This window comes from Ursus americanus, chromosome 19 (assembly GCF_024610735.1).
Source record: "Ursus americanus isolate L20-20 chromosome 19, mUrsAme1.1.p, whole genome shotgun sequence".
Classification (NCBI taxonomy): Eukaryota; Metazoa; Chordata; class Mammalia; order Carnivora; family Ursidae; genus Ursus; species Ursus americanus.
The window spans coordinates 45,718,499-45,745,732 of record NC_142145.1 but is presented as its reverse complement, the minus strand read 5'-3'; the positions used below and the strand labels follow the sequence as shown (position 1 = coordinate 45,745,732).

The window sequence follows — 27,234 nt, the reverse complement described above, 5'->3', positions numbered from 1 at the left end:
ACCGTTAAAAATGGTGGAAATTGAGTGACCATAAATGTAAAGGTTTATTTCTGGACTCCCACTTCTATTCCATTGATCTATATGTTTATCCTTATGCCAGTACCACACTCTCTTGACTGCTGTAGGTTTGTGTTAAGTTTTGAAATGGGGAAAGTGTGAATCCTCCAATTTCTTTCATCTTTCTCAGGATTGTTTGGCTGTTCTGGTTTCTTCATATTTCCACATGAATTTTAAGATCACCTTGTCAATGTCTGCAAAAATATCACCTAGGATTTTGGTAGAGATTGTGTTGAATCTATGGACTGCTTTAGAGAATACTGCCATCTTAACAATATTGTCTCTCAATCCCTGAACATGGGATGTCTTTCCATTTCTTTAGAGCTTCTTTAATTTCTTTCAAAGATGTTTTTTAGTTTTCATTGTACTTCTTTTGTTTTATTTATTCCTAAGAATACTATTCTTTCTGATTCTATAGTAAATGGAATTGCTCTTAATTTCATTTTGGGATTGTTCATTGCTAGTGTATATAAATACAATTGATTCTTGTACACGTATTATTTTGTATACTTTTTTCTGTTAAAATATTGTGAACATCTTTTACGTCAGAAAAAATAGTTCTATAACATCATCTTAGTGACCCTGTAATATTTCACTTTAATATTTTATTTAATAAAAAATATTTAGGGGGCGTCTGGGTGGCACAGCGGTTAAGCGTCTGCCTCCGGCTCAGGGCGTGATCCCGGCGTTATGGGATCGAGCCCCACATCAGGCTCCTCCGGTATGAGCCTGCTTCTTCCTCTGCTTGTGTTTCCTCTCTTGCTGGCTGTCTCTATCTCTGTCGAATAAATAAATAAATAAAATCTTTAAAAAAATTTAATAAAAAGTCCACTATAATATTGTATCTAACCAGGTCTTTACTATTAGACATTTAGGTTCCTTTAAATTAAAAAAAAAAAAACTAAAATACCTCTGATACATACTTGCCACTAAATCTTTGCAAGCTTTCTTAATTACTTCCTGGATATAAATGTCCACAAGTGGAGTTGTTAGGGCAAAATACACGCACACTGAAGTCATTTACTAAGCACTGCAAACATTGCCCACCTGAGAAGTTATAAGGATTTCACTTCAACCAAGGCTGTGATACTGGATTCCCCTAATTCTCTGTTTTATTGCTTTAAAAAAAATATTTCCTGGTTTGATAGGTGAAAGATGAGTCTCATTGGTGCGTTGCTTGCATTTCAATTCCCGGGAAAGTCAAAACAATTTTCATATGTTTATTAGCTTAGAAAAGTTTTTTTCCCTGTTAATTATATTAGGTTTCTTAGTCTTGAGTATTCCACTTTTTCTTAGTTTTGAGGAAACAATTTATATATTTAAATTATTAATCCCATGTCCTGCATGGTAAACATTTTCTCCTCGCGTGTTTGCCGTTTTTCTTTAGTTATGGTGCCTTTGGATGTACAAAACTTTTAGTTTCTCTGTCAACTTATTAGTCTTTGTGGCTTCTCCTTTTGGTGCTACAGTCACAAATTCCTTTCCCCCTCCTTTTATTTTTGAAGAACAAACAGAAGATTAAATAGGTACACGGCCGTCTAGCACATATCCTACTGCTTAATAAATACGTTGGCCACTTCTGGCTCCTTTCAACTGTACTATTTTTTATGGCTATCTCAATCTTTGCTCAAGAACGTTCTCACCCTCCCTCTTTTTCCCATCTCCTTCCTTCACAGCTCCAATCCTACTTCCTTTGAGGCACTTCGGTCAGTCCTGGCCCAGTCCTGGCCGGCAGCAGGGACAACTCCCCCTGAATTGCTTAGAGCGCCTAAGAGGGCTGGATTTGGGGGAGATATCCTGCAAGGAAGACCAAATCTCGGCCCCGGGATGGGCGTACCCTCTGCTCTGACGCCAGCTTGACAGCTCCAGTAATTCGCTCAACTCTCTCAGTTTATCTGTATAATTTAGCAGATTGGGCATCTAAAGACTTTCCTCCAAGTGTCTCCGCAGCTTGGCAAACTGCGACCTGCGCTATTGGCCGTCTCTTAAATGTGTCTGTTCCACCACTCCCCATTCCCCCTGAGCTCCTTCGCTCCCAGACTCCGAATGTGGCTGTAGCGCCACAGATATTGTTTGCGCACGGTGTTTGAGAAATTGACGGGGCTTGTCTTTTGACAATTGAAACGTCCGGGGAATCACAACGTCTTTGATATAAGTTCTGCAGGTCGTGCCAGTTTGCTCTGATGTGTCTCTGACCCAAGCCTTCCCCCTTGTCCGAGGTCCAGAGCCGGCTTGCAAGACTGGTCTGAGACCGTGAGCAGCTGGCGAGGAGAACTAGCTGATCTCTGAGCGGGGCGTGGGAAGGTGGGGCGGTCCCGGCCCCCGCCGCAGCCGCCAGGATGAGAGCCCGGGAACGCCTTTCGCTCTCCCCGCCCGCGAAGTTTGCAGGGCGCAGCGCGCTGCAGAGACCGGGTCTGCGGGCCCGAGGCTGGGCGCTGTCAGTTCCTGCTCGGTTGGGTGCCGGCTCCAGCCGCCGCAGGTTCTACACCAGAGACGCCGCCTGCACGCCGCAGGCTCCAGGCGCGCGGGGCGGGGGGCGCGGATCGGCCGCCGCCCACACCCGGGGCTGAGCTCTCTCCTCCCGGGAGGATCCTGTGCTGCAGGATGGCGGCGGCCGCGCGGGCTCCAGGCTGGGCATCGAGGCCAGTCCTGCTGCTGCTGCTGCTGCTGCTGCCGCCGCCCGCCGTGAGCCCCGCTCGCGAACCCCGGCCCGCGGTCCGGCTCAGCCTGCACCCGCCCTACTTCAACCTGGCCGAGGCGGCGAGGATTTGGGCCACCGCCACCTGCGGAGAGCGGGAGCCCGGCGGCGCGCGGCCTCGGCCCGAGCTCTACTGCAAGTTGGTGGGGGGGCCCACCGCCCCGGGCGGCGGCCACACCATCCAGGTAAGGTCCCGGGAGCCAGCGGGGGGTGGGGGTGGGGGCGAAGGGCGGGCCCCCTCCGCGCGCTGGCCAGCGACCCGGAGCAGAAGGAGGGGGCTTTTTCCCCGCGCGCGCTAGCGATCCCAGACGACCGGGAAGGGCTCCCCCAGGCCCCGCGCGGGCCGGCGACCCAGGGAGGTGGGCTCGGTGCCCAGGAGCGATCCTGAGGGAGCTCCGCCCTTGCCAGTTCGCCGCCCGAGGCCCGGACCAGTAGAGCACGCGAGCTAAGTGAAGGCTGAGGTTAAGTTTGCGGCGCAGAGGAGAAAGTCCCAAGGTGCGCTGCGGGGTGCATGGAACCGCCGCCCCATCCTGCCTCGTCACTCAGGTAGCGCCCGGCCAGGCCATGAGTGCCCCTAGGCTTCACTGGCGCGCCTCCTTCCAGGCCATTCTGTCTCCCCGACCTTATTCGGGGAAGTTGGTAGCAGTGGGTTTCCGTGGCGTGTTTGGAGAGAACTTTTAGGTTATGTCGGTAGCATCACTCCGATGTCACGGAAAAGATGCACCTCACCGCGCTGCCCGAAGTGCCACCGTTCAGGGCCACAGGGGTGAATGAGACTTGAAATGGGCAGAGATGGACGCGGCGCTCAGGGTCCGTGAGGCTCAGCCCGCGAACACCTGGCGTAAACGATCGTGTTGCTGGTGCTTAATCAGCATCTGCAAGTGTGCCAGGTCTTTACACACGCCCCTCACAACAGCGCTGGGAACCGGGGCGGGTGAGCAGGTTAAGAAACGTGCCTGAGTCTTAACCTAGAGCAGCGGAATTTGAACCCAAGTCCTGACTTGAAATCCTCTTTACACTGAGCCGTAATTCATAATTACCTCCCTCGTTCTACTGGAAAATATTGCTGAGGAATGGGAAAGTGCTGCCGGGAGGGGGAGTAATTTTGGAGCTTGGGCTCCAGAAGCAAAAGATTGTCATTGAGAATCTAGGTCAGGGTTTTAGAAACTCTTGTTTGTGCAGTTCCATAAACGACAAATTGTTGAACATGCAATGCCAACATGTGCTTATTTATTTATGAATTATATGCAAGTATCGCTTTATTAATATATTGTGTGTACTAGAAAACAGGCAAGAATAGAAATAAAAAGATAAAATAACAATGATGAAAATACTTTCAATTTTCTTTATTAACAACGCCAAATAATTTTGCTTTCTCTAAATATTTCTGATTGTGTATAACTTTATAAATACACACATGCAATTAGGTATATCATTATTTTTGACAAGTTTAGTTTAGCACCCATGATCCAGCAATTCAAGGTTGGCTTTACATTAATAGTTGAAATTAGTAGTTGTCATAGCTGAAAAGATACCTTAAAAATATGTAGATTCAAGGAGAAGGACTACTGCATTGACCAGTGAGCTCCAGAACTGGCTACATAATTCACAGAGCCCAGTGCAAAATGAAAATGTAAGCACCTTGTTCAAAGATTGTGAATTTCAAGATGGTGATAGTAGAGCATCAAATTAAGTGAGGGGCCTTTTGGAGCATGGGATTCAGTGTAACTGCACAGGTCTGATACTGTCTGAATTCACTAAATCATGGTACTCGTATTTCTGCCCCATCCTTCAATTATTCTAAAAATTTTTTAAAGTAGACACTTGGCCAGTCAATGTTTGCTTTTCAGGTGGCATTCAGTACTTCCTGATAGGAAGGTATTACGTTTTAATGGTTTAAAAAAATAGATTAAAAACTCACTGCAAGTAGTTTTTTTGGAAAATATTAAAATATATTACAAAATTCTGTGTTCCTGTTTTTAAAATGTCAAATAGGAGAACTTTTAGAGTAACCCAGTTCCATCTTTTCAGCCACAAAAAAATGAAACATTTCCAAACATCTATTTTCCAAAACACTCTTTTCAAAGTGTACATTTCTTAGAATAGTACTTACTTTTTCACACGTTGTTGAAACAACACCTTTGGTAGGGACCTCTATTTTTTGTGAATATTTATCAGGGAACGTATTACTGGAAACTACTTGTCATCCCGGAAAAAGCAAATCTGGAATTTTTGTGAAGAAAATATGTGTGACTTATCTTTAAATTTCAAAATCTTTTAAGTACTTTACCGTGAGATAAGCAGTGAATCTGTCATCAAAAGAATTTCTTTGTCACTCCTCATTTTAGTACAAGGTTGGAACTGTTCGGCTATCTAGGAGAATAGAATCTGCATGCCCACATAACCAGGCCCACGTAAGCTTTGTTGGGTCATGGTCAGATGAGAGCCTGGTGGAACCCCCTCCTCCTCTTCCCTTGGGCAGACAGGACCATTGTGACCAGCTGACTTGTGAACAGGGTAAAGGCCCTAAGCAGTCTGCACATTAAATATTAGTCAAACTGAATTTCTTCATTTTTCAGTAAAATAAACATGTTTTGATATTCCCTTCTGGCACCCCATTGGATTGCCTGGCACATCCAACTTTGGAGACAGCTGTTCTGACTTTGGGAAGAGTAAATGCAAGGGAAGAAATTTTCAACTGTCTCCTCTCCCCTAGATTTGCCCAGGAATGGGCCGACCTTCATTCTCCTCACCTGGCATTGTGTGTGTGTGTGTGTGCGTGTGTGCTCATAGGTTGATACTACTGTTTTGGAGGTCCAGAAAGGTCTTACTTTCTGTTCTGATTGAGTTTCCAGGATAGGTCCCTAAACCTTGGTTCACAGTCCTAGTAGAGTAGGAAGTGGCTTTTCTGAGGTCATTCAGCAGACTGCATTTCTAGGCCAAGCTATAGCCTGTGGAAAAAGAATGCCATCTGGTGTTATACCTTATTCCTCCCTAAAAATAAGGGGTGAATAAGAGCTCTGCTGAATAGTGCTTTCTGCTTTCACAGCTGAGGGCTTGAGAAGATGTACTGATTGCTGATGTGAGAGGCTTTTACCTAATGAGGACAGAAGTGTGTTGGAGACAAGACCCGGGAAGGGGAGTTCTAGAAGCTGGGCTTTTAGATGCTCACTCTAGCCCAGTGTTGGCAGCCGCTGGTGTAGACCCGCCTTTCAGGAAACTGAGGGGTGATGGTAGAAGGGTGGAAGATTATGATTGAGCAATTGCTTGTACCCGAGCGATGATGATCTTGAATCTCTTTATGCTCAAGATGGGAAATGGAGAAGAGTTAATTAAAATAGTTCTGTTTCTTTGAGCTTTCTAAAAATAAATCTTTAGGGCCAGCCAGGATTTAGAATTTCAGGCCAGAAGGATTTTGCCAAAAATGTAAAAAAATGAATAAAAGTCGCATCTTAGAATAAAGCCTGGGCTTATGGTCCTGACCTATAATAATAATGTTGGTTCTTGAATGGTAGCATGCGTCAACAGGTAGGGCATTTTAAAAGTCTGAATTTTGTTTATCGTGTGAAAAATGTTCACTGTGGTTTCTCTGGACTTAAAATTCATTAAATAAGATTTTTATAAACGTGTTACTGCTCAGACATTAAGTTTTCGGTGTTTGAGAGCTCTTTGGTTCAGGGATTTTGTCTGTTTGATTCACACCTGTGTCCCGTGCTCAGCGCAAAGGCTGGGCCAGTGTGTGTGCTAAATATTGAAGCAAAAGATGGTGGAATGAAGACACAGCTCGAGACTGTAAAGAAGTTAATGTAAAGAATAGACCAAAAAATGCACAAATTAATTCTATTCTGCTCAGAAGTTAACTACACTGAATCTGTCCTACTCTATGCTTCAATTTTAAATGCTTTCTTACCTGTGGAATCCAAAAAACGTTATTATTTACTGACATCTGATAGAGATGATGGTAAAATGTAAGTGGAAGGTTGTCTTGAAAATATAACCTTCTGTTTGGTTTAGCTTGGCACACACTCTACACTCACAAGGAATGAAATGAGTATGTTTACCAAACATACGACGTTGATTTTGTACATTGACAGTTCAGCACATCTTATATTCCTTCATTGCAGTATAATTGATGCACGGGAACGTGTATCTAGCCTGAATGACAGTGGTAGAGAAGTGCACACATGTGAATTACAGCCAAGAGCAGGAGTGCTCGCCACAAACCAGTCTAGGTTGTGTGTTTGGGTAACTTGGACTAATGGCCATAAACAGGAAACTCAATTTCACTAAGGCTGTTTATAGAACCATTGTGAAAGAGAAACCATTTGTTAGCTTCAACAAGGGCCTTTTCCTTTGTGAAACTGATAGGAAAGTCTTGAGCAAGGACTGAGAAATCAAAGACATTTACTATTCCATTGATATATTTGTAACAATTCTTAGCGATAAGAGTTATTTTGAGACTTCAGACAAATGACTGCAGTCAGCAATTTAAAGATGAATGATCTTTTTAAAAAATGATGTTCCTAATAGTTTTGGGTGAACATTAACCAAAGTTTAGCAATGAAAGCTTATGTGCAAATCATTTGAAGAAGAGAAACATAAATGTTTTCCTTTGGAGAGCCATGTTCCCTCACCAGCAAAGGAACATGGGTCCACACGCAAGAATGTCAGCAACTTAAATTTTTGCTTCAACAAATCACAGATTACTGGAGCTCGTGGATCTTCAGGGTTGTGGAAGGTGAATAGTTGGAAGTGGGAATGTTCAGTCCTTGAATTGTGGGATTTTATCTCATGCTCTGAATTACTCGTGCTGTTAAGAATGTGGATCATTTAATCTGAGAAAAAGAAGTATATAGTCATAGGGAAAGAGAAGGACAAAAGGTTATTAATTTCGACCCCTCGCTTATGAGACGGCCGTACTCAGCCCATTGCGGAAAGTTAGCTGTGTTCATTTTACATCTTTCGTGCATGTATGAACGTGAAAACCACACGTTTTCTTCATATTTTTTCACCAAAACTAGATTGAAGTATGTGAGTCATTTTTAACGGTTTTATTGAGGCCTGATTTAAATACTATAACATGCATCCATTGTAGGTGTGAATTATATATTTTTAAATAAATTCATAGAGTTGTGCAACTATCACTAGAATCCAGTTTTAGAATATTTCCACCAGCTCCAAATGTTCTCTTGTGTCTACACACTCAATTTCTGCGTCTATTTCCACTACTATGATTTCTTTCTCTAAAAATTTCTCATTTCTGTAAATTTCATATAAATGAAATTATACAACATATAGGCTTTTGTGTCTAACTTTTTTTTTTTTAAGATGGGGAGGGGATGGTAGGGGCCGAGGGAGAGGGAGAGCGAGAATCTCAGGCAGACTCTACACCCAGTGAGAAATTGGACACGGGGCTCAAGCTCATGACCCTGAGACCAAGACCTGAGTGGAAATCAAGAGTCTGACACTTAACTGACTGGGCCACCTGAGCGCCCTTTTTGTGTCTGACTCCTTTCACTTGGCATAATGATTTTGAAGTTCTTTAATATTGTTGTATGATTTAGGAGTTTGCTTCTTTTGATTGCGGAGACTAGCATGCTGTTTTATAGCCATACCTCATTTTCTCTATCCAGATCATGGACATTTGGAGTGTTTTTAGGTTTTGGCTACTGTAAGTAATGCTGCTATGAACATTCACAAGCAAATCTTTGTGCGGACATATGTTTTCAGTTTTCTTGGGTTGATTCCTAGGAGTGGAACTGCTGGATCACATAGTAAATTTATGTTTAAGTTTTTGAGAAACTACCAATTATTGAAATGGAGTACTGATGTCTCCGACTAATGTTACGGAACTATTTTTCCCTTCAGTTCTGTCAAATTTTGCTTTATGTGTATTTGAAGCTTTTCTGTTTGGTATAGATATATTTACATTGTTATATCTTCTTGAAGGATTGGCCCTTTTTTCAACGTGTAACATGTGTCTTTATCTTTTGTAACGATTTTTTTTTGACTTAAAGTTTACTTCGTCTGATATTAGTGTAACCACCCCAGCTCTCTTTGGATTACTATTTGCATAGAATACCTTTATCTATCCTTTCACTTTCAATTTATTTGTGTCTTTGGATCTAAAGTGAATCTCTTATAGATCGGTATCATGGTTGCTTTTTTTTTTTTTTTAATCCGTTCTGCAGATCTTTGCCTTTTCATTGTTGGGTCAAATCCATTTACATTTAAAGTGATTGCTGATAAAGAAGGGCCTTACTTCTGCCATTTTGCCATTTCTTTTCTCTATGTCTTATATTTTGTGGTTCCTCAATTCCTCTGTTACTACCTTCTTTCGTGTTTAATTTCTTTTTCTAATGAACCATTTTTGTTTCCTCCTCATCTTCTTTTCTGTATATTTTTAAATTATTTTCACAGTGGTTACTCTGGGGATTACAATTAACATCCTACATTTGTAACAGTCCAGTTTGAGTTGATACCAGCTTAGCTTCAGTAGCATCTAAAACTCTGCTTCTATACAGGTCTGTCCCCGCTCTTTAAGATGTTATTTTCACAAATTAGATCTTTACACATTGTTGCCCATTGATATAAATATGTAATTATTGTTCTGTGCATTTGTTTTGTAAATCATATGGGACAAACCAAAAGTCCAGTAATGCTGGCTTTTATATTTACCTACGTAGTTAACTGTACTGGTGTTTTTTATTTCTTTGTATGGCTCTGAGTTATTGTCTAGTGTCCTTTCATCTCAGCTGAGGGACTCCTTTAGTACCTCTAGCCTTTCGGCCTTCAACAGGGCAGGCCTACTAGCAACAAACTCCTTCAGCTTTTGTTTATTTGGGAATGTCCTAATTCTCCCTCATTTTTGAAGGATAATTTTACCAGGTATGGCAGTCTTGACTGACAGTTTTTTCCTTTCAACATTTTAAATTTATCATCTCAATGCCTTCTGGCTTCCATGGTTTCTGATGAAAAATAAGTTGTTAATCTTATTGACGATCCCCTGTATGGGGATAAATTGCTTCTCTTTTGCTGTTTTCAGGATTTTCTCTTTGTCTTTTGACAGTTTGATTATAATGTGTCTTGGTGTGGATTTGAGTTTGTCTTGTTTGGAGTTTGTTTAGTTTCTTGGATGTGTAGATTCATGTCTTTAATCAAATTTGGGAAGTTTCAACCATTATTTTTTCCAATATCCTTTCTGCGTCTTTTTTGCTCTTCTGCTGGGACTCTCCTAATGTGTATATGGGTCCATAGGTCAAGGTCCTACAGGTGCCTTGAGCTTTGTTTATTTTTGTTCATTCTTTTTTCTTTCTTTTTCTCAGGCTAGATATTTTCAATCAATTTATCTTTAAGCCCACTGGTTATAACTTGTTGTAGGTTTTTTTTTTTTTTAAGATTTTATTTATTTATTCGACAGAGATAGAGATAGCCAGCAAGAGAGGGAACACAAGCAGGGGGAGTGGGAGAGAAAGAAGCAGGCTCGTAGCAGAGGAGCCTGATGTGGGTCTCGATCCCAGAACACCAGGATCACGCCCTGAGCCGAAGGCAGACGCCTGACCGCTGTGCCACCCAGGCGCCCCTGTTGTAGGTTTTTGAATAGATTCCAGAGTTCTGAAAATGTTCATTTTGACAGATTTTTTTTTTTTTTTTTTTTGGTGAGATTAGTTGTTGCTTTAGTGGAGGAACATATCCTTGAAGCTCTCTCCTCTGCCATCTTTGGTGACATCCTTACATCTTCTTTTTCGGTGCTTCCTTGCTTTCTGGTACCACAACATGTTCCAGGGCCATTTTTAATTTTTTTTTTTTTTTTTGCTCCTGCCTTGGAACCAACTGGTTTTTCAAAGAGCATTGTTTGTTTGCCTATTATGGGTATGGGTGTTTAGAAACCAAGATCTGGGTGTGAGGTACCGTTTAGTAAATGCTCATTGTTACTAGTGTATCATTGCTTTTAGAAATGCTCATTGTTAATAGTGTATCATTGCTTTTAGACCCTCTAAGTGGACAGAACTAAGAAATATATGCATATCTACTAATTTCTATATGCACACACATCTACACTGGAAATGCAATTGATTTTTGCATATGAATCTTTTATCCTATGACCTTGCTGTAGTTTTTTTGTAGACTCTTCAGTATTTTCTACATACAGAATTACATGTGTTTCATTTTCTCCTTTGCAATCTGTATGCCTTTCTTTTTTTTTTTAACTCATTCATTCATTCACAAGCATTTATTAAGTGGGTCTTACATGCCAGGCATCATGCTTGATGCTGAGGATGCAAAAATAATCCAGACATGATCTTTCTGTAGATGACTAGTGCTTTTATGGCCTAATTTTCTTAAAAGACCAGGGAAATTCCTATGAGGGAAAATAGAGTATCATCTCATTGTATATATCATCAAATTACTCTCACTTAGAGATGAATAACTCTGGCTCTACAATAATGTAGAGGTGAGTTGGAATTCTAACTCTATAGCTCTTTGACCTTGGAAAATTGCATAACCTCTGTTTCCCCATATATAAAACAGAATTAATAATAGTGTCTATCTCATACATTTATTGGGAGGATAGAAAGCACTCAGCATATATTGTGGCACACAGGGCTCAGTAAATGTGTTTTTTCATGGCATGAAAAAATTGTTAGGAACTACAACAATTATTTTTCATAAGTCATTTAAAATTTTTGAGTAAAAAATTGCTTTTTAAAAAGATCTTATTTATTTAGAGAGAGGGAGCGAGTGACTGAGTAGGGGGAGGGGCATAGGGAGAGGGAGAGAGAATCCCAAGTGGACTCCACGCTGAGCACGGAGCCCTACGTGGGGCTTTATCTCACAACCCTGAGATCATGACCTGAGCCAAAATCAAAAGTCGGACACTTAACTGAGTGAGCCATCCAGGCACCCCTAAAAAATTATTTCGATAACGTACAGTGTATTATATATTGAACATTTCGGCATGCTAAATAATCACAGGCAAAGTGACTTTTATAGAATAACAATGTTAAATTGTTTTGATACTGTGTTAATAACAAGTTTAGATATTATTTGTTTACACAGGGACACATTTTTATAGCAATTAAGGAAATATGTTGGGGGGTGGGCAGCCACGGAATTGGACAAAGAGCAGCTGTCCAAGCAGCCAGCCTTGGAGACAGAGGGGCTGCACTTCCTGCACGTCACGGCGAGTCCCTGCCTAGTCCCTATGGCTGGTACATCACCTGCCAAAGGTGTTCAGCTGCATCCTTTTCTCTGCGGTGTTTCAGAAACTTTCCACCCAGCTGAAGCCTGGAGGCAGAGACAACTGGACTGCTGTGGAACCTGATGTTGTCGTTAAAGGACAAGAGGCTTGGGCAGCTGCTTGTTTGAAAATGCAAGAGAAATTAAATGCACAGGGTAAAAAGTATAAGGAAAAAACTTAGAAGAACAAAAAAAGGAGACAGAACATTGAAATGTGAGACAGTGTGCAAAAACGAAAAAGGTACAAAGGAAATGTAAGAAAGCCCCCAGAAGAAGAAAGCGCTGGGCTTTCTATTTCATCGGTCATCCTGAAATGAAAATCTGACAGAAAGCCTTTGCAGGGAGGTGATTACAACGCTTTGCCTGGTGAAGGAGGTGAAGCCTGCTCCTGGAGACCTGGGCGGAGGCCCATCATCTGGTAGATGAGGCTGAGACTCTTGTTAGTATAGCTTTTGATATTAGCAAGACGAACACTTAACCCTCAATTCAGTTGCCTTATGCATGCTTTTCACAGCGACTAGCCATGGGGGGGGATTATTTCTGTTCTTTACTACACCTGCATCTGTAATGGTTGATGTCAGCATAGGACATAGACATCAGCACCAGCAGTAGGAGCACTAAAGCCAGTGACTGCGTTCATTGAGTTCATAGGTAATTGCTAGTTAGTAGATAAAGCCCCGGGGTGATTAACAGTCTTGATAAAAGAGATCTAGTAATGGTTCTTCAAGTTAGAAGTCCCTGCTGATACAGCAGTCTCTGTGACAGGTTGTGCTGAAGGATGTCTTTCTTATAGATGGTGAGCCCACCAGTGAGGATTTCTGATGCAGAGAGATGATGGGGTTATTTCTACATTTTTATTGTTATGTACAGAACTTTGGAAAAAAAGAAACTATTTAAAAAATGCAAAGAACATTTTTAGCATCTTTATTAAATTCAAGGAAATTCTTTATGAACTTGAATTTGTCTATCAGACATTAAACAACTTTTTAGCATTCCAAAAAAAAAAAAAGGGTAACATTTTGGAGGAAGGTAGTCATTTGTTAAGGTTAATTTTGGTGGCAATACTATATTCTTCCAGATTGTAAATTTTTTTTCTTGTTGTGATTTAGGCTTTCAGGAAACCTGCATTAACCTTTGCTCCACGTTCTGGAACCATTTACCTAGTAAGGAAAAAGATTCATTAAATGGTATCTCAGTGGTCTTAGCCAATGGAATTGACTGTATACATGGGCTCCTGGCCAAGGGACATGTGGGGGCTGAAATCCAGCCTGAGCAAGGCTGTATCTGCTCAGAGGCAGTAAGCCTTTTATCTGCTTCATAAAAAAAAGAGCTTTTTGCATGAGCTAGCAGGGCCTTGATTAGATCCCTCACGCCAACAGGGTGGAAAATGCCCTGGGGAAAGCCAACTCATTGAATCTCATGTGTCCTGCCGTTTCTTTCATTGTCATAAACATATTGTATTTTCTTAGTGGTTTTTCCATCCCAGATGCTCAGGAAATACATGTGAAATTAATTAATGAACATTAGCTAAAGAGAAATATGAGTTTTAATGAGATTATTTATGCATAGCTTAACTGTGAGAAGTGGGAACAAGAATTCTCCACTACTTTCAAGTTATACCCTATACTGCATATGCTGTGCACGGAAACGATACCAAATAAAGAGGCAGAAGGGTGAGCAGGGAGAACAGCCTAGTGCAAGGTATTAACTGAACACACACTTACGTAACACTTACTGGTGCTTGGCCCTGTTCTAAAGCTCCTTACATGTACCGACCTCTTCATCCTCACCGCCATTTGTGAAGGGGGTGCTCTTAGCGAGCTCATTTCACAGACGAGGGAACTGAAGCACAGAGAGGTTAAGTGATTTGTTTAAGATCAGAAAGCCAGTACATGGTACAGCCGGGGGGACTCTGGCTGCCGAGTTCATGCTCGTACCCAGTCTACTATGCGGCCACTGCTGAGCCGGCTACTCCTCCCTCAGAGTGGCAGCCAAACAGGGCGCCATCTTGCTAATGCCATTCATTACCTTGGAACCATTCTCTGTTCATGCCTGGTGTCCTTATTAGCTAGATCTGGAGCTCTCTGAGGGTGGGGCCACATTTTCCTGCTCATGTCCGTCTTCCCTGTGGCTGCGTCCTAGACCCTCTGTCGATGCTTTTTGAAGAAACTTCCAAAGGGCAACACCATCACAGAATTTTCCTATTGGAGCAACACCTGGATAGAAGTGCTGCTTGACAAAAAAAAAATACCTGAATTTCAACAACCTGTCTTTGGAAGGCAGGTGTGGCCCTGATGCGTTGAATTTCAAAGTAGAGATGCCTGACAGAGCAGCGACAAGAGGCAAGAAAGGATCCTTCCTTTACAGATTTCAGAGGAGGCGGGGCCCTGCCAACACCTCGATTTCAGACTTCTAGCTTCCAGAACTGAGACAAGATGTTTCTGTTGTTCTCAGCCGCTCAGTGTTTGGTGCTTTGCTCTGGCAGCCCTGGGAGACGAATACAGCAACGGTTCATGTATTTGGGCTGCCATAACAAAATACTATAGATTGGGTAACTTATAAACAACAGAAATTTATTTCTCACAGTTCTGGAGGCTGGGAAGTCCAAGGTCAAGGTGTGGGCAGGTTCAGTGTCTGGTGAAGACCCACTTCCAGTCCACGTATTTTCCGCTGTGTCTTCACATGGTGGGGGAGGTGAGGGTTCTCTCGGCGGCCTCTCTTATAAGGGCACTCAACCCATTCAACTCATCCTCATAGCATCATCTTAGGGGTTAGGACTTAACATATGGAACTGTGGGGGAGGGTGGGCACATATATGCAATCCAGTGCAGTAACTTTAACTTTAAATCAGATAACCAGTCTCTTGGTCCACAGTACTTACTGACTATTCGGTGTGTGAGTTATCTGTGTGTTGGAAGAGTGAGGATAAAGGGCACCGTGTGAGGCTCCCTGGGTCGTTCTAAGCTCTCTGCTCTTGAGACTTTGTAATCTGGCAACTCAAAGTGTAGTCTCTAAGTAGACTGAGGATTGCTCCTGGCTGAACAAATATTTAGGGACCACCCACCTTGAGGCATCTTTAAATATGAAGACCATATCAGAAGGGCATAAAGTAAGGATTGACTAACGCAGGTGAGATTGGGTGAGTTTGGGGACAATGGGTACATGCATACTGTGAGCCTTGGACCCCTTTTGCAGAGCCCAGGGGTTGGATGATTCCTTCACCACTAGTGAGGACTCAGGAGCTATGTTAAGGGAAGGGTGCGGTGGGATTGTGAAATGAAAGGCCCAATTCCCTATGTCCTGGGATTGGCTCTGCAGAGACTAAATGTGCACAGAAGACATTGGTGGCAAAGATTCTATGCAAGGTAGTTTGCATAGTGATTTGAAGAGAACAAAAATGTCAGACTTTCAAATTTTCCTATTGTCTTCTCTGTTTCCAGGTGGCTTTCCTGTTTCACGGTGACAGCTGATCACTTAATGTACCTTTAATGTGATCTTGAGTATTTTTAATGAACCAGAAAAACTCACAGAAAATGGTGGGAGACCTCATTAGGAAAATCTCTTAGTATGATCGCCATAAACTAGTTGAGTTTTTTTCTTCTTTTGTTTTATTTCATTATCTTTTAGGTCAACTTAGTAGACTTTTTTCTGAGTAAAAATATTAGCTGTTGAAGTCACTCTTCCTAATAGTAATAAAATCTTCGTTCTCTGTCTCTGAGCACCAGGTAACTCTTGGTACCTCTCATATACTTGGTGTTACCTGCAGCCTCAATTTTCTTTGATCGCTTGCTTGCCTCCGTTCTGGGAGTTGTTTTCTCTGGCGATTACGTACAGCAATTGTCCGTCTGGCTTAGGAGGACTGGAGCTGAAAGAAATCTCAGTAGAGCTGCTTGACTAGCCACAGGGAAGATGAGGCTGGGCCTTCAGAATCGTGACAGAGACGTTTGTAACCAGTGGTCCTCCATCTTCACTAGAGACAAAATCGAAGGGGCTCTGTAATGTTGCAGCACAAAGGACTGGGATCAGCTATGGGGAAGAACTGCCCGTGCAGAGTATACTGCACCCATGAAAGGATTTTTAAAGGAGAGGGGATGAGAGTCCTTTGTGAGGTCAAAATCCTATGTGTCATCTTTTAGGCCCATCCGTAGACAATTAGGTGGCTTTGACTGGCAGGCCTCATGGCAGACGCTGCCCTCCCCACACCAGACCTGAGTGCATTGCGGGGAGTTGCAACCAAGGGTTCAGCGCCCCCGCCCCCCCCCACCTCCAGCTCTGCTCATACTTGTCTCTGCATTCCCAGCCCAGCAGCCTTGGGTCAGGGGCCTCCAGTGGAGGTTCCCGGTACTTCCCTGTGGCTCCCCTGAGACTTTGTACGGGCTGCCGTGGCTGAGGCACGTTTCCCCATGCTGACTGGGTATTTTTCTACTCCTGCTCTCCCCTTCTCCTTACCCTCAATCCTCTAGGCTCATAAAAAGGCAGGAGTCTTTCGTTTGGGGCTCCTTGGCAGTGAGAAACTTCTCCTGTCATCTGACCCCTGCCTGGTGCTGTTCTGTGGGGAAAAATGGAACCCTGGGATGCTGGCACCTTTGCCTCCTGCCTTCACTGTTGCAGTGAATGAATGAAGTCTTGATTGTTACTTTCCGATTTTGGCTTGTTGTCCTCACTGACCATCTCAGCACCTGGAAGCTCAGCCGGAGCTGGTAGAATTTTTGTGGATGATATATATTTTTAAAGATTTATTTATTTATTTGAGAGAGAGAAAGAGGGAGAGAGAGAGAGAGGGAGAGCAAGTGCGGGGTGGGGGAGGGGCAGAGGGAGAGGGAGAGAGAATCCTTAAGCAGACTCCCTGCTGAGCACTGAGCCCGAGGCAGGCCTCGATCTCATGACCCTGTGATCATGAGCTGAGCCGAAATTAAGAGTCGGAAGCTTCACCGACTGAGCCACCCAGGCGCCCCCGGATGATTCTTAATGTAGATTCGTACTGACGAAGGCAAGAACTGGTACCTGGGGGTGTGTGTGTACCCAGCCTTGTGTGTGATATTCATCCACTCCTGTATTGAAAAAATATTATTGACAGTGATGTGCCAGGCCCAGAGGGGGAGGACCCTGTGGGCCGGGAATACAAATCTGAACAAGGCAAGAAAGGTCTCTACCTCGCGGAGGTGCACTCTATGGGGAGACTGCCACCAATTGGTAAACATACAACATAATTACAGAGTGTGGTTCTGTCTGAGAGAGAATAAGCAGGATTGTGTTAAAGTGATTGAGGAAGGGAAGCTTCTCTAGGTTCGGTAGATGGAGAAGCTTTTCTAAGGAGGTGTTATGGGTACAGAAACCTGGGGTTGAGAAGAAATCAGCCCCATGAAGAGGGTGGGAAAATGTGTTCCATTTCGAGGGACCAACAGGTTCAAGGGCTGTGAGTTGGGGACATGCACGGCGTGTTCTAGGAATTCAGAAAGCCGTGCTGCCCTCGTGGTTGCGTATTTTGAATGTTATGCCTGAGACCTCTGTATCCTTTCCACAATATATAAATACTTCATTTTATTTTTGTGTGTATTTATACCCTTTCTGGTCCTCAAAAGAATTTAGGTGACTAAGGAAATGTAAAAAGTTTGAACGAAAGAGCTGAGGGAATGGGACAATGGGAAAATAAAGCCGTCAAGAGTATAGTTACTTCATAAGGAAATCAATAACTGAAAGGGGATTGAAAGGGAAAAGCTTGGCTTGAGGATTGAATCAGGACAAGGTCAGCCTGTGTCCCCAAGGGCAGTATCCGGCTCTTTGCTGGTCAGTAGTTGATGGTTGAATGAATACACTCTTAGGGCAGCCGTGTTCTCATAAATCCAGGCTTTGGCATGAAACTCTCAGGGGAAAGTACTTTAGGTTTGGGGCATCGAGTGGGCAGGTGTAGTATGACCTGGTCTACTTGGCAAATCTGAACTTGTGTTAGAGCTGGCTGCTTACATGTAAGTACAGGTACCGAGGGGACCCCTTATTGCCAGTGAAACGTCAACACAATGTACAGAGAACAAGAGAACCGAGGGAGAAGTAGAAGGAAGAGGAATGTATGGAGACCATTAAAATGTGAGTTTAAAGACTTCCAGAAGGAACTTCTTGGGTTCTTTCAAGAAGGAACCAGTTGGTCCTAGAATCCCCAAAAATAGATTGTATGGTGTCAGAATTAAGAGCACGGGCTTTGGAATTAATAGAGCTCACTTTGAAAGCATCTCTTCCTCAGGATGTGGTCCTGAGTGAGTTATTTAACCTCTGTGAGCCTTGGTTTCATCTTCCGTAAAATGGGGATATAATACCATTTAGTTCCTAAGGTTATTCTGAGGATTACATAAGATAAACCAGATGCACCTGAGACATAGTGTTTAATAAATGGTAACTCTAGGTAAAGGTGGCTGGGGAAGTAGAAACAGCAAGGCCTTGATAAAGAGGCCGGATGTGGTGGGTGGAGTAGATTAGGAGAGGGAGACGTAGTTCTGGGGAAACCTCTTTTGAATGGAAAGAAATCAGCTAGAAGCTTGTTGTGGCCAGGAGAAGGACCGTCGTTTTCTTTCTTTGCTTTCGGATTCGGCCGTGAAGGTAGGCAAGCAAGATCAGTACCTGAGAAGTCTCTGAAATGCGAGAGGCACCATCTAAAGATGGGAGAGCCGAGCTGAGCAGGAGTGGTGCTTCCTGGCCAGAGCAGGCGAGTGGTCAGAGGTTAGGAGCTGGGCATGGGCTCGGGAAGGCCCTGGAGGATGGAGCAAGTAGATTCCCATTCGAAGAGAAAAAGCTGGTCTGGGTTTAGTTACGCTGTGCTTTCTAATGAGTTTAGTGACAGGAACGTAAGTCTGTACTTTCCTGTTGTTTTTGAACATCGGGAGTTTAGCCTCTGACATAAAAGGTGAAATCAGGGGCTCCTGGGTGACTCCATTGCTTGAGCATTGAACTCTTGATTTTGGCTCAAGTCATGATCTCAGAGTTGTGGGATTGAGCCCTGCGATGGGCTCCTCGCTGGGCATGGAGCTTGCTTGAGATTCTCCCTCTTCCTCTGCTCTTCCCCTCCTGCTTAAAAAATGGTAAAATCACACACACGCGCACACACACACACACACACACACACACACACACACGCACCTTTTCCCTCCGGGGAGAGAGGGCCATTGTGGGATTACTGCGTCTCCTCACTAACGAACTGGTTATGACCGTCTAGTACATTCCCGCGGTGAGTAACAAAAGAGCCTCTGCCATTTTAACTTATGAACGAAATGAGCAAATATTAAGTGCCTGCCTTGTGCCAGCTACTGTTCTAGGTGGTGAGCAAGCCCCCGCACTCAAGGCACTTACAATGCCAGCAATGTAAGGGCTTCCTGCTCAGAGGAAAGAGAAGGCAAGACAGTATGAAGAGATGGCTGAGTGCAGCACTGCTTTTGATGGAGTGGACAGGGAAGACCTCTGGGAAAGGGGACTGGAGTCTGGGGAAAAGCATATTCTCGGGAGAGGGAAGCGCAAGTACAAAGAGCCTGAGGCAGGAACGTGCTTGGCCTGACCTCGGGTCAGCAAGAGGATCAGTGTGGCTGGGGGGAGAGTGAGGGGGAAGTGGAGGGCTCTTTGTCTGTCTCCCGATAGGAGTGATCCAGTAGAGGGCCCCCCTGAGATGCAGGAGGGTGGCCCTTGAGCAGGCGGGAGGGGCGGATTCTGTGTGGGGTGGAGGGGGGAGACTTCGGAGCACAGAACGGTTCTCCACAGCAATGGGAGGCAAGGCAGGTGTGCGGGCACGCGTGCAGGGAGGATTGTGGATTAGGAAGATGAGCAAACTCAGTGAATTCATCCGGAGAAGGGAAGAGGGAGGAGGAGGTTTGAGGAGCATCGAGAATGTGTGATATAATTCCTAGGAGAGTAAAAGGGAATATAGTGAAACACTGGGCCAATATAGAAAAAACACAATTCTCAGTTGTCTGGGGGTGGAGAAGCTTAAAAGCATCTTCCTTTACCTGGTCATACCTGACTCACAGGCTGGCGTGGGCCAGCGGGACATGTTTCTCTGGGCACGGCCATATCTCTGAGGTGCTAGCAGATTCGAGGCCCCTTGCTGCTGCTGGGCACTTACTGCCCCTCCCCCGCACTCCTCCTTCTCGCCCCCGCGTCCCTTCTGGGTTTCCGGTCTTGGCTATGCCCCCTAGGCAAGTTGCTCAGCCTCTTTGAGCCTCAGTTTCCATATCTGTAAAAGGGCCGCAGGATTGGACTCACCTTGATAGATTTGTCCGGCAAGTCGAGTGGCCATGTGCAAAGTGCAAGGTGCGCTGTCTGCCAGGTGGATGTTTCCTTTGTCATCACCGCCATCAGTGCAGCTGCTTCGGTGACTGCTGCTGCAAGATGGGACTCTGGTGGCGTCCTCCGCGTGTGCCTGTCACCGCTGCCTCTGTGGTCCCTGACAGCAGTGGGCGGAAGAGAAAGAATCAGCTTGCTAGACACAGCCTGGATACAGGCAGGCAGGACCCAAGATCTGCATTTTAAATAAACACCCCTGGGGTCCGACAGTAACCCTGATGGCAGTGTGATCACTTCATGGATGATGTCTCATTGAATTTTCACAACCGCTACATATGATTGGAGTATTAGCCCATTTTAACAAAGGGAAAAAAAGAGTTAAAGGGAGGCTAAGTAATTCGACCAATATGTAACTCACAGAGGTAGGATTTACACTCCCAGATTCTACTCCAAAATGCATCTCTTTGATAGGAGTTAAAAGCAAAAAACCCCCCAGAATTTGGCTTGGAGGGACACAATTTTTGAGTAATAGGTGTAAATTTTGCAGACATTTTCTTATTCGCCTTTAAAAAAAAAATACCTGGAATGAACCTGGAGTCCCTTGTTTTATAGATCTCTCCAAACCTTACCTCCAGGAGCCCAGGACACCAGAGATGCCTGCTCTACCCACTGAGGGGGGAAATCTGTTGGGGGCCCCCGCAGAGTTGGGCACTCTCCTGGGCTGTGTAATCGCCCTTCACCCATCTGTGCAGATGGACAGGTCTGCAGGAAACACGCACACCGCCTGTCTTAAACATCGGTAACCACGCGGACCTGCTTTTGGGCCTTTCAAAAGGGCCAATGTTCTGAACAAGGTCTGGGAAGGAGCACTCTTAAGTTTGGAATGGGTGCACTCGAGAATGTTCTCCACATCAGGGCTCCAGCTGGCTTGGGTTGGGGCACTTGAGACAGTGCCTTTAAGGCACGTGGCGAGCGCTGGCTAGCAGGAAGGTTCCGGGTGGCATGAACGTGCCCATACGTCATGGGGCTGCAGGCGGCCGAGGGCGGTTTGAGGCTGCTGTTTCTGGGTTTCCTGAGCCTGCCGTGAGGGCGAGCATCCCTGCAGCCGGCAGACAGGGTGTTTCCGGAGCGGGCTCTCCTTCCCAGGTCGTGGCAGGTGTGTGCAAAGTTACCGAAGTGCTGTTTCAGTGCGGCCTCCCCTTCCATCCACGTGTCAGACGGGGCTCCTGGACGAAGCACGCTGAGCAGCCGCATCAGGGTGGAAGGCGTTCTGGCTGCAAGAACCATCCCCGGACCCGCACGCACGGCCTGGTTCCCATGTCCTGGCTGTGTGGTTTGAGGTCGGGCACTTCACCTCTCCGAGCCTTCTCTTCTTCACCTTTAAATTTTGAATACCTGATACAAGCCTGGGAGCGTCGTGAAGATTAGCAAAGTAAAGCAAGGCAGCCTATCCTGGGTTTAAATACCCCCGTCTAGCCCCTTTGGTGATCCGTGGTGTTTCTCTTCGCTCCCCTACATTTCTTTAGGGCCAGGGGCCAACTCTTAGTGTTAGGCCCCGAATCCAACTTAGTGCTTTACACGTTGTAGGCCATTCTAAGAAGGTGAATAAATGAATGAGTGTTTACACAGTAAAATTATATTGGGGAGCACTGCTGGAATCAACCTTTAGTTTCTTAGAACAATACAGTGTTACACTGTGGATTGAGATGCGAAGCGTTGCCTATGAGAGATTTTCAGTTAAGGACAATCATCAACAATGTTAGGAACTAGGGGAGGCTTTTTTTTGCCATTCTTCTGAAAAAGCATTGTTCCTTTCGTGGGTCTCTGAAACATTGGCTTAGCTTCCGGGGCCTTCCAACCGTAGATCTCAACTCTGTGTTGTTATTTATTTGAATAGTTCGGTCTCCTTTCCTTCTAGCCCCTTCTTTATATTTGCTATTTCCCATATGGTTAGGTTAATAATAGCCTTGACACAATTCAGGGCATGCGTCCCTTGTCCCTGTTTCCAAGGTAAGTCCCTTGTCCTTGTCTTTCAGTATTCTCATCTCTGTCTAGAACGCAGAGTAGGTGACAAGCACAGGTTTGTCGCTTAGAGGGGTGAATAATCAAACACAAGCATGAAAGAATCCTCCTGTTCTCTCTGTCCTCCTCTTCTCCGACTTCTCTCAGTGTTGGTCCTGCTTTTATTTATTTATGGCTATTTTTAAAACATTGGGCCTCAGATGCAGAGTTGGGTTATGGATTATCCACAACCCTCAGCTTATGACATGCTTTCGTCTTTGGTCCTTTGTCGTCTGTTTTCGTGTCTATGTGGATGGATGGATTTTAAACGGTATAACACGCTTCCCTGTACTTGCTACCAAAACCAGAACAGGGCCTTGATAATAACCTACGTCTAGCCATATGGTTTCCCCACCTCCCATCCTTCTGTTTCCCAGCGTCTGGGTAACCATCATCCTGAATCCTTTATTAATTTTTCCTTTGCTTTCCTTTTTATGATAGTTTTGTTGTATCTATCTATCTATCTTCCAAAAGTGTTTCTCATTTTGGTTGCTCCTAACTTTATATCATACTGCCCCCCACCATTTGTTATATTGCTAAGATTCATCCATATTCTTTCATGTTGTCAAATACATTCATTTATTCATTATCGGTCATTTATTCATTCATTGTGTGAATATACCGCTGTGATTCATTCACACTGACGTGGCTGGGTCATTAGATTATCCCCAGGATTTTGCTCTCGTGAACAGTGCATCTATGAATATTCTGGAACATGATGTTGTCAAGTTTGTGCAAGAGTTTATGGGTCATGAGCTTGAAGGTAGAATTCCTGGGTCATAGGAAATGTGAATTTTCAATGTTATAAGATAAAGCCAAAATAGTTTCCAAAGTCTCTACACCAATTCATACTCCTACCACGTCCTTTCGAATGCTAGTTATCCTCAAATTTTGAACTTGGGACTGTTGAACGGATATAAAACAGTATTTCACTGTGGTCTGCCCTGATCACGGAGGATGGTGAGAGTGAACATTTCTTTGAATGTTTATGGATATATGTGTTTCCTCTTCCGTAAAATGCCGATTGCTACTTTTACCCTTTTTTCTATTGATCTGTTTATACTTTCCTTATTGATTTGCAAAGTCTGGTCTGTATTTCTCATGAGAATTCCTTGTTGATTTTATGTTCTTCGTGTAGGTATTAATTCTGGTGTCACACTGCCCCAAAACTTACTGGCTTAAAACAATTTTTTTTTCCTTGTAATTCTGCTGGGTGACTGGGCTCCGCTGGGTGGTTCTTCTGCCCCATGGGGTATCGGCTGGAATAACTCAGTTGTATTCAGTAGCTGCCTGGTTAGGACTGGGTGTCTGGTGTCTCAGTGCTCTTCCATGCGTCCTCGCCATCTGGCTAGCGTGTAGTTTCTCATAGCATGGTGATTTGGGGGTAGCTGGACTTTTTACCTGGAGACTGGTTTGCAAGAAGCAGAATCTGCCAGTCCTTTTCAGGCCTCTGCTTGAGAACCCCAGAATGATACTTCTGCAAATAATAAAGTCAGTCTGGATTCAAGAGGAGAGAATAACCTCCAGGGAAAATAGCCTCTTGATGTGGGAAGTGGCAGACACACACACACACACACACACACACACACACAGAGAAGGAATTGATGGCAGCCAGCATGAGACACTGTCTGCCACCTGTATACTGTGAATATCTTTCAGTTTGTAACTTTTCTTTCTACTTCCCTAAGGTGAACCAATATTATTTTTTTAATATTTTTATTATTTTTAAATTTTATTTCATTTTCTTTCTTTGAGAGAGTGTGTGAGTAGGTGGGGGAGGGGCAGAGGGAGAGAAAGAATCTTAAGCAGCCTCCACACCTAGCAAGAGCCCAATGTGGGGCTCTATCTCACGACCCTGAGATGATGACCTGAGCCAAAATCAAAAGTAGGACACTTAACCAACTGAGCCACCCAGGTGCCGCTAAGATGAACCAGTATTCTTAATTTTAATCTATCTCTTCTTTTGAAGTCAATGCTTCCCTGTTTAAGAAATCTTTCCTTGCTCCAAATTCTAGAAGACATTCACTGATATTTTGAGCTAATTGATTTTGAAGTTTATTTCTAACATTAGGTCCTTTATTCATCTGAAGCTGATTTTTTTTTTTTTAAAGATTTTATTTATTTATTTGACAGAGATAGAGACAGCCAGCGAGAGAGGGAACACAAGCAGGGGGAGTGGGAGAGGAAGAAGCAGGCTCATAGCAGAGGAGCCTGATGTGGGGCTCGATCCCAGAACGCTGGGATCACGCCCTGAGCTGAAGGCAGACGCTTAACTGCTGTGCCACCCAGGCACCCCTGAAGCTGATTTTTGTCTGTGGCTTGAGTAGGAATTTGATTTTGTTGTTTTCCATAGGATATGGGTTAGCTTTTCCCACTGATCTGATGTGCCACCTCTGTTATATACTAAGGTTTCCAAAATGCATGGGTCTGTTTTGGGCTCTTTCCTGTCCTGTGGGGCTGTTTCTCTCATTTTGCTCTGTTTTAATTATAATAGCCTCATAATAAGCCTTGATAACTTGAAGGGCAAGTTTCTTCCTCCCTGATCTCCCTGTCCTGCAATATCCTGGCTTTTCTTGGTTCTTTACTATTCCATCTAACTTTTAGAATTGTTGTGCTCCAAGAGAATCTCTAGTGAGATTTTTATTGGACTTGTATTGACTTTATAGATCAACTTTGGGGGAGAGTTGACAAGTTTTTTAATATTATCCTATCCAAGAAAACAGTCATTTCACTTATGTATATTTTAGAAGTTCTTTTAATAAATTTTGTTTCTTAAATTCCATATATGAGTGAAATCATATGGTATTTGTCTTTCTCTAACATATTTCACTTAGCATAATACCCTGTAGGTCCATCCATGTTGTCGCAAATGACAAGATCTCATTCTTTTTTATGGCTGAGAAACATTCCATTGTGTATACACACCACTCTTCTTTATCCATTCATCTATTGATGGACACTTGAATTGATTCCATATCTTGGCAATTGTAAATAATGCTGTAATAAGCTTAGGGGTGCATATATATTTTCAAATTAGTGTCTTTGTTTTCTTTGGGTCAATACCCAGTAGTGGAATTACTGAATCATATGGTAGTTCTATTTTTAATCTCTTGAGGACCCTCCATACTGTTTTCCGCAGTGGCTGCACCAGTTTGCATTCCCACCAACAGTACATGAGGGTTCCTTTTTCTCCACATCCTCACGAACACTTGGATTTCTAGTCTTTTCGAGTCTATTCATTCTGACAGCGGTGCTGGTGGTGACACTTCTCTTCAGCCCCTTCCCTCGCAGCCTAGATAGCCAGGCACTTTTGGGAACCAGTGTGAAGGCTCTCCACTTATCTTGCCTTTTTTTTTTTTTTAAGATTTTATTTATTTATTCGACAGAGATAGAGATAGCCAGCGAGAGAGGGAACACAAGCAGAGGGAGTGGGAGAGGAAGAAGCAGGCTCATAGCAGAGGAGCCTGATGTGGGGCTCGATCCCATAACGCCGGGATCACGCCCTGAGCCGAAGGCAGACGCTTAACCGCTGTGCCACCCAGGTGCCCCTCTCCACTTATCTTGTTAACACCGTGTGCCCCACTCTTGTGTTCCCCTGCAGATCGGTCCCACCCACACCACCCCATTTGGCACGTGTCCCTCCAAAGCTGCTTCTGCCCTGACACACCCTGCAAATAACCCCAGCAGGGACCAGCACCTCTCCAAAGTGACTCCTGTGCTGGGAAGAAGGGAAGAGACCACACACACCAGTGCACCTGCAGTCCCAGCAGCCGCTCCTTGTCACTAGCAGTAGAGAGAGAGCGCCCTGGCGATCAGTGCGGCTACAGCCTCGCAGATGGACTGGGGGCAGGCAGCTGGTGTGACCGCTGATACTGCCCAGCTAGGCGCCTGCAGCATCCCCAGATGGGCCCCCTTCCAGCACAGGGACCAAACCCTGCCCGGCATGCCCCCAACAGGCAAATTGCAGCTGACTGGACTGAAGACAAGTGTGGCTCAGGCACAACAGGGGTCTGCATGCAGCCCCTATAGGAGACACCCCTGCGGCTCCTGGTTCTGGTGAACGGGGGGTATTGCCCCATAGGGCACCACGGGACCTCTTCGTCTTAGACCAATTATAGGAAATAATGTATGTTACCGACTATCCACAATGTCTAATAAACCAGAGTTGTAGCTTCTAGATGGGGAAGAGAGTTACAGGGTGGTGGCTGACATACTATTTCTGGGGCCCTAGGCTTGGGTCCTGGTTCTACTATTTACCAGTTGGGTGATTCTTAGGAAAATTACTTATTCACTGTGTTTCCTCAACTGTAAAATAGAGGTGACAGCCTTAGGACTCAAATGTGAAGTACATGGTGCCCCGTGCATAACAGGCGTTCTATAAATGCTCACTTTATTTGTTAATGTCATTATTAGAAAATTGAGAGTCACCGAAACAACACAAAAAGCGTCATCTCCATTCTATATCTTCACTATGGAGAAGGAGTTAAATGTAGTCCCTAAGCACCCACATCCTTGGGAGAGATTTTCTTCTAACTGCATGGAAATCGTCTAACCTTGGGGGAGCAGTGATATAATTCCCTTATCAAATAATTAAACTGGTAAAATTCTCTCTGGGAAAGAATGGGAAAAATAAAGATCATTGAAAGGAAAAACATTCCTAAATGTTTAGATGACTTAGCTTAAATAGTTATTAATTACACTTTTTATTGTAACAAAATTTTATAGAAAGGACCCCCCTTTTTTTAAGAATTGCTGATGGAATCATTCCTTTATGGGGCTTCTAGGAGGTGTGAGGCAGTGTGCTGGCTGAAGTGTGGGGACAAGCAGGACGCACAGGGTCTCTGATCTCAGGAGCTCATGGGGCTGCATAGCCCACGGTTACATAAGTATCTTTATAGCATGCTAAAAGATAAAGC

General features: G+C 44.2%; 1 protein-coding gene and 1 pseudogene across 4 annotated transcripts in view; both read left to right on the top strand.

Annotated features, from left to right (window-relative positions):
* The first annotated feature begins 2,320 nt into the window (after window positions 1-2,320).
* LAMA3 (laminin subunit alpha 3) overlaps window positions 2,321-27,234 on the top strand; it is a 254,952-nt gene continuing 230,038 nt past the window's right edge. For 3 of the 4 annotated variants that reach the window (XM_045781833.2, XM_045781832.2, XM_045781831.2), the window contains exon 1: window positions 2,321-2,940. In XM_045781833.2, coding sequence (XP_045637789.2) covers window positions 2,662-2,940 — 279 coding nt within the window. In that variant the 5' untranslated portion in view covers window positions 2,321-2,661. The remainder of the gene's footprint in view (window positions 2,941-27,234) is intronic. The other variant, XM_045781834.2, reaches the window with a different exon arrangement.
* Window positions 6,272-13,004, top strand: LOC123782007 (selenoprotein S pseudogene; annotated as a pseudogene).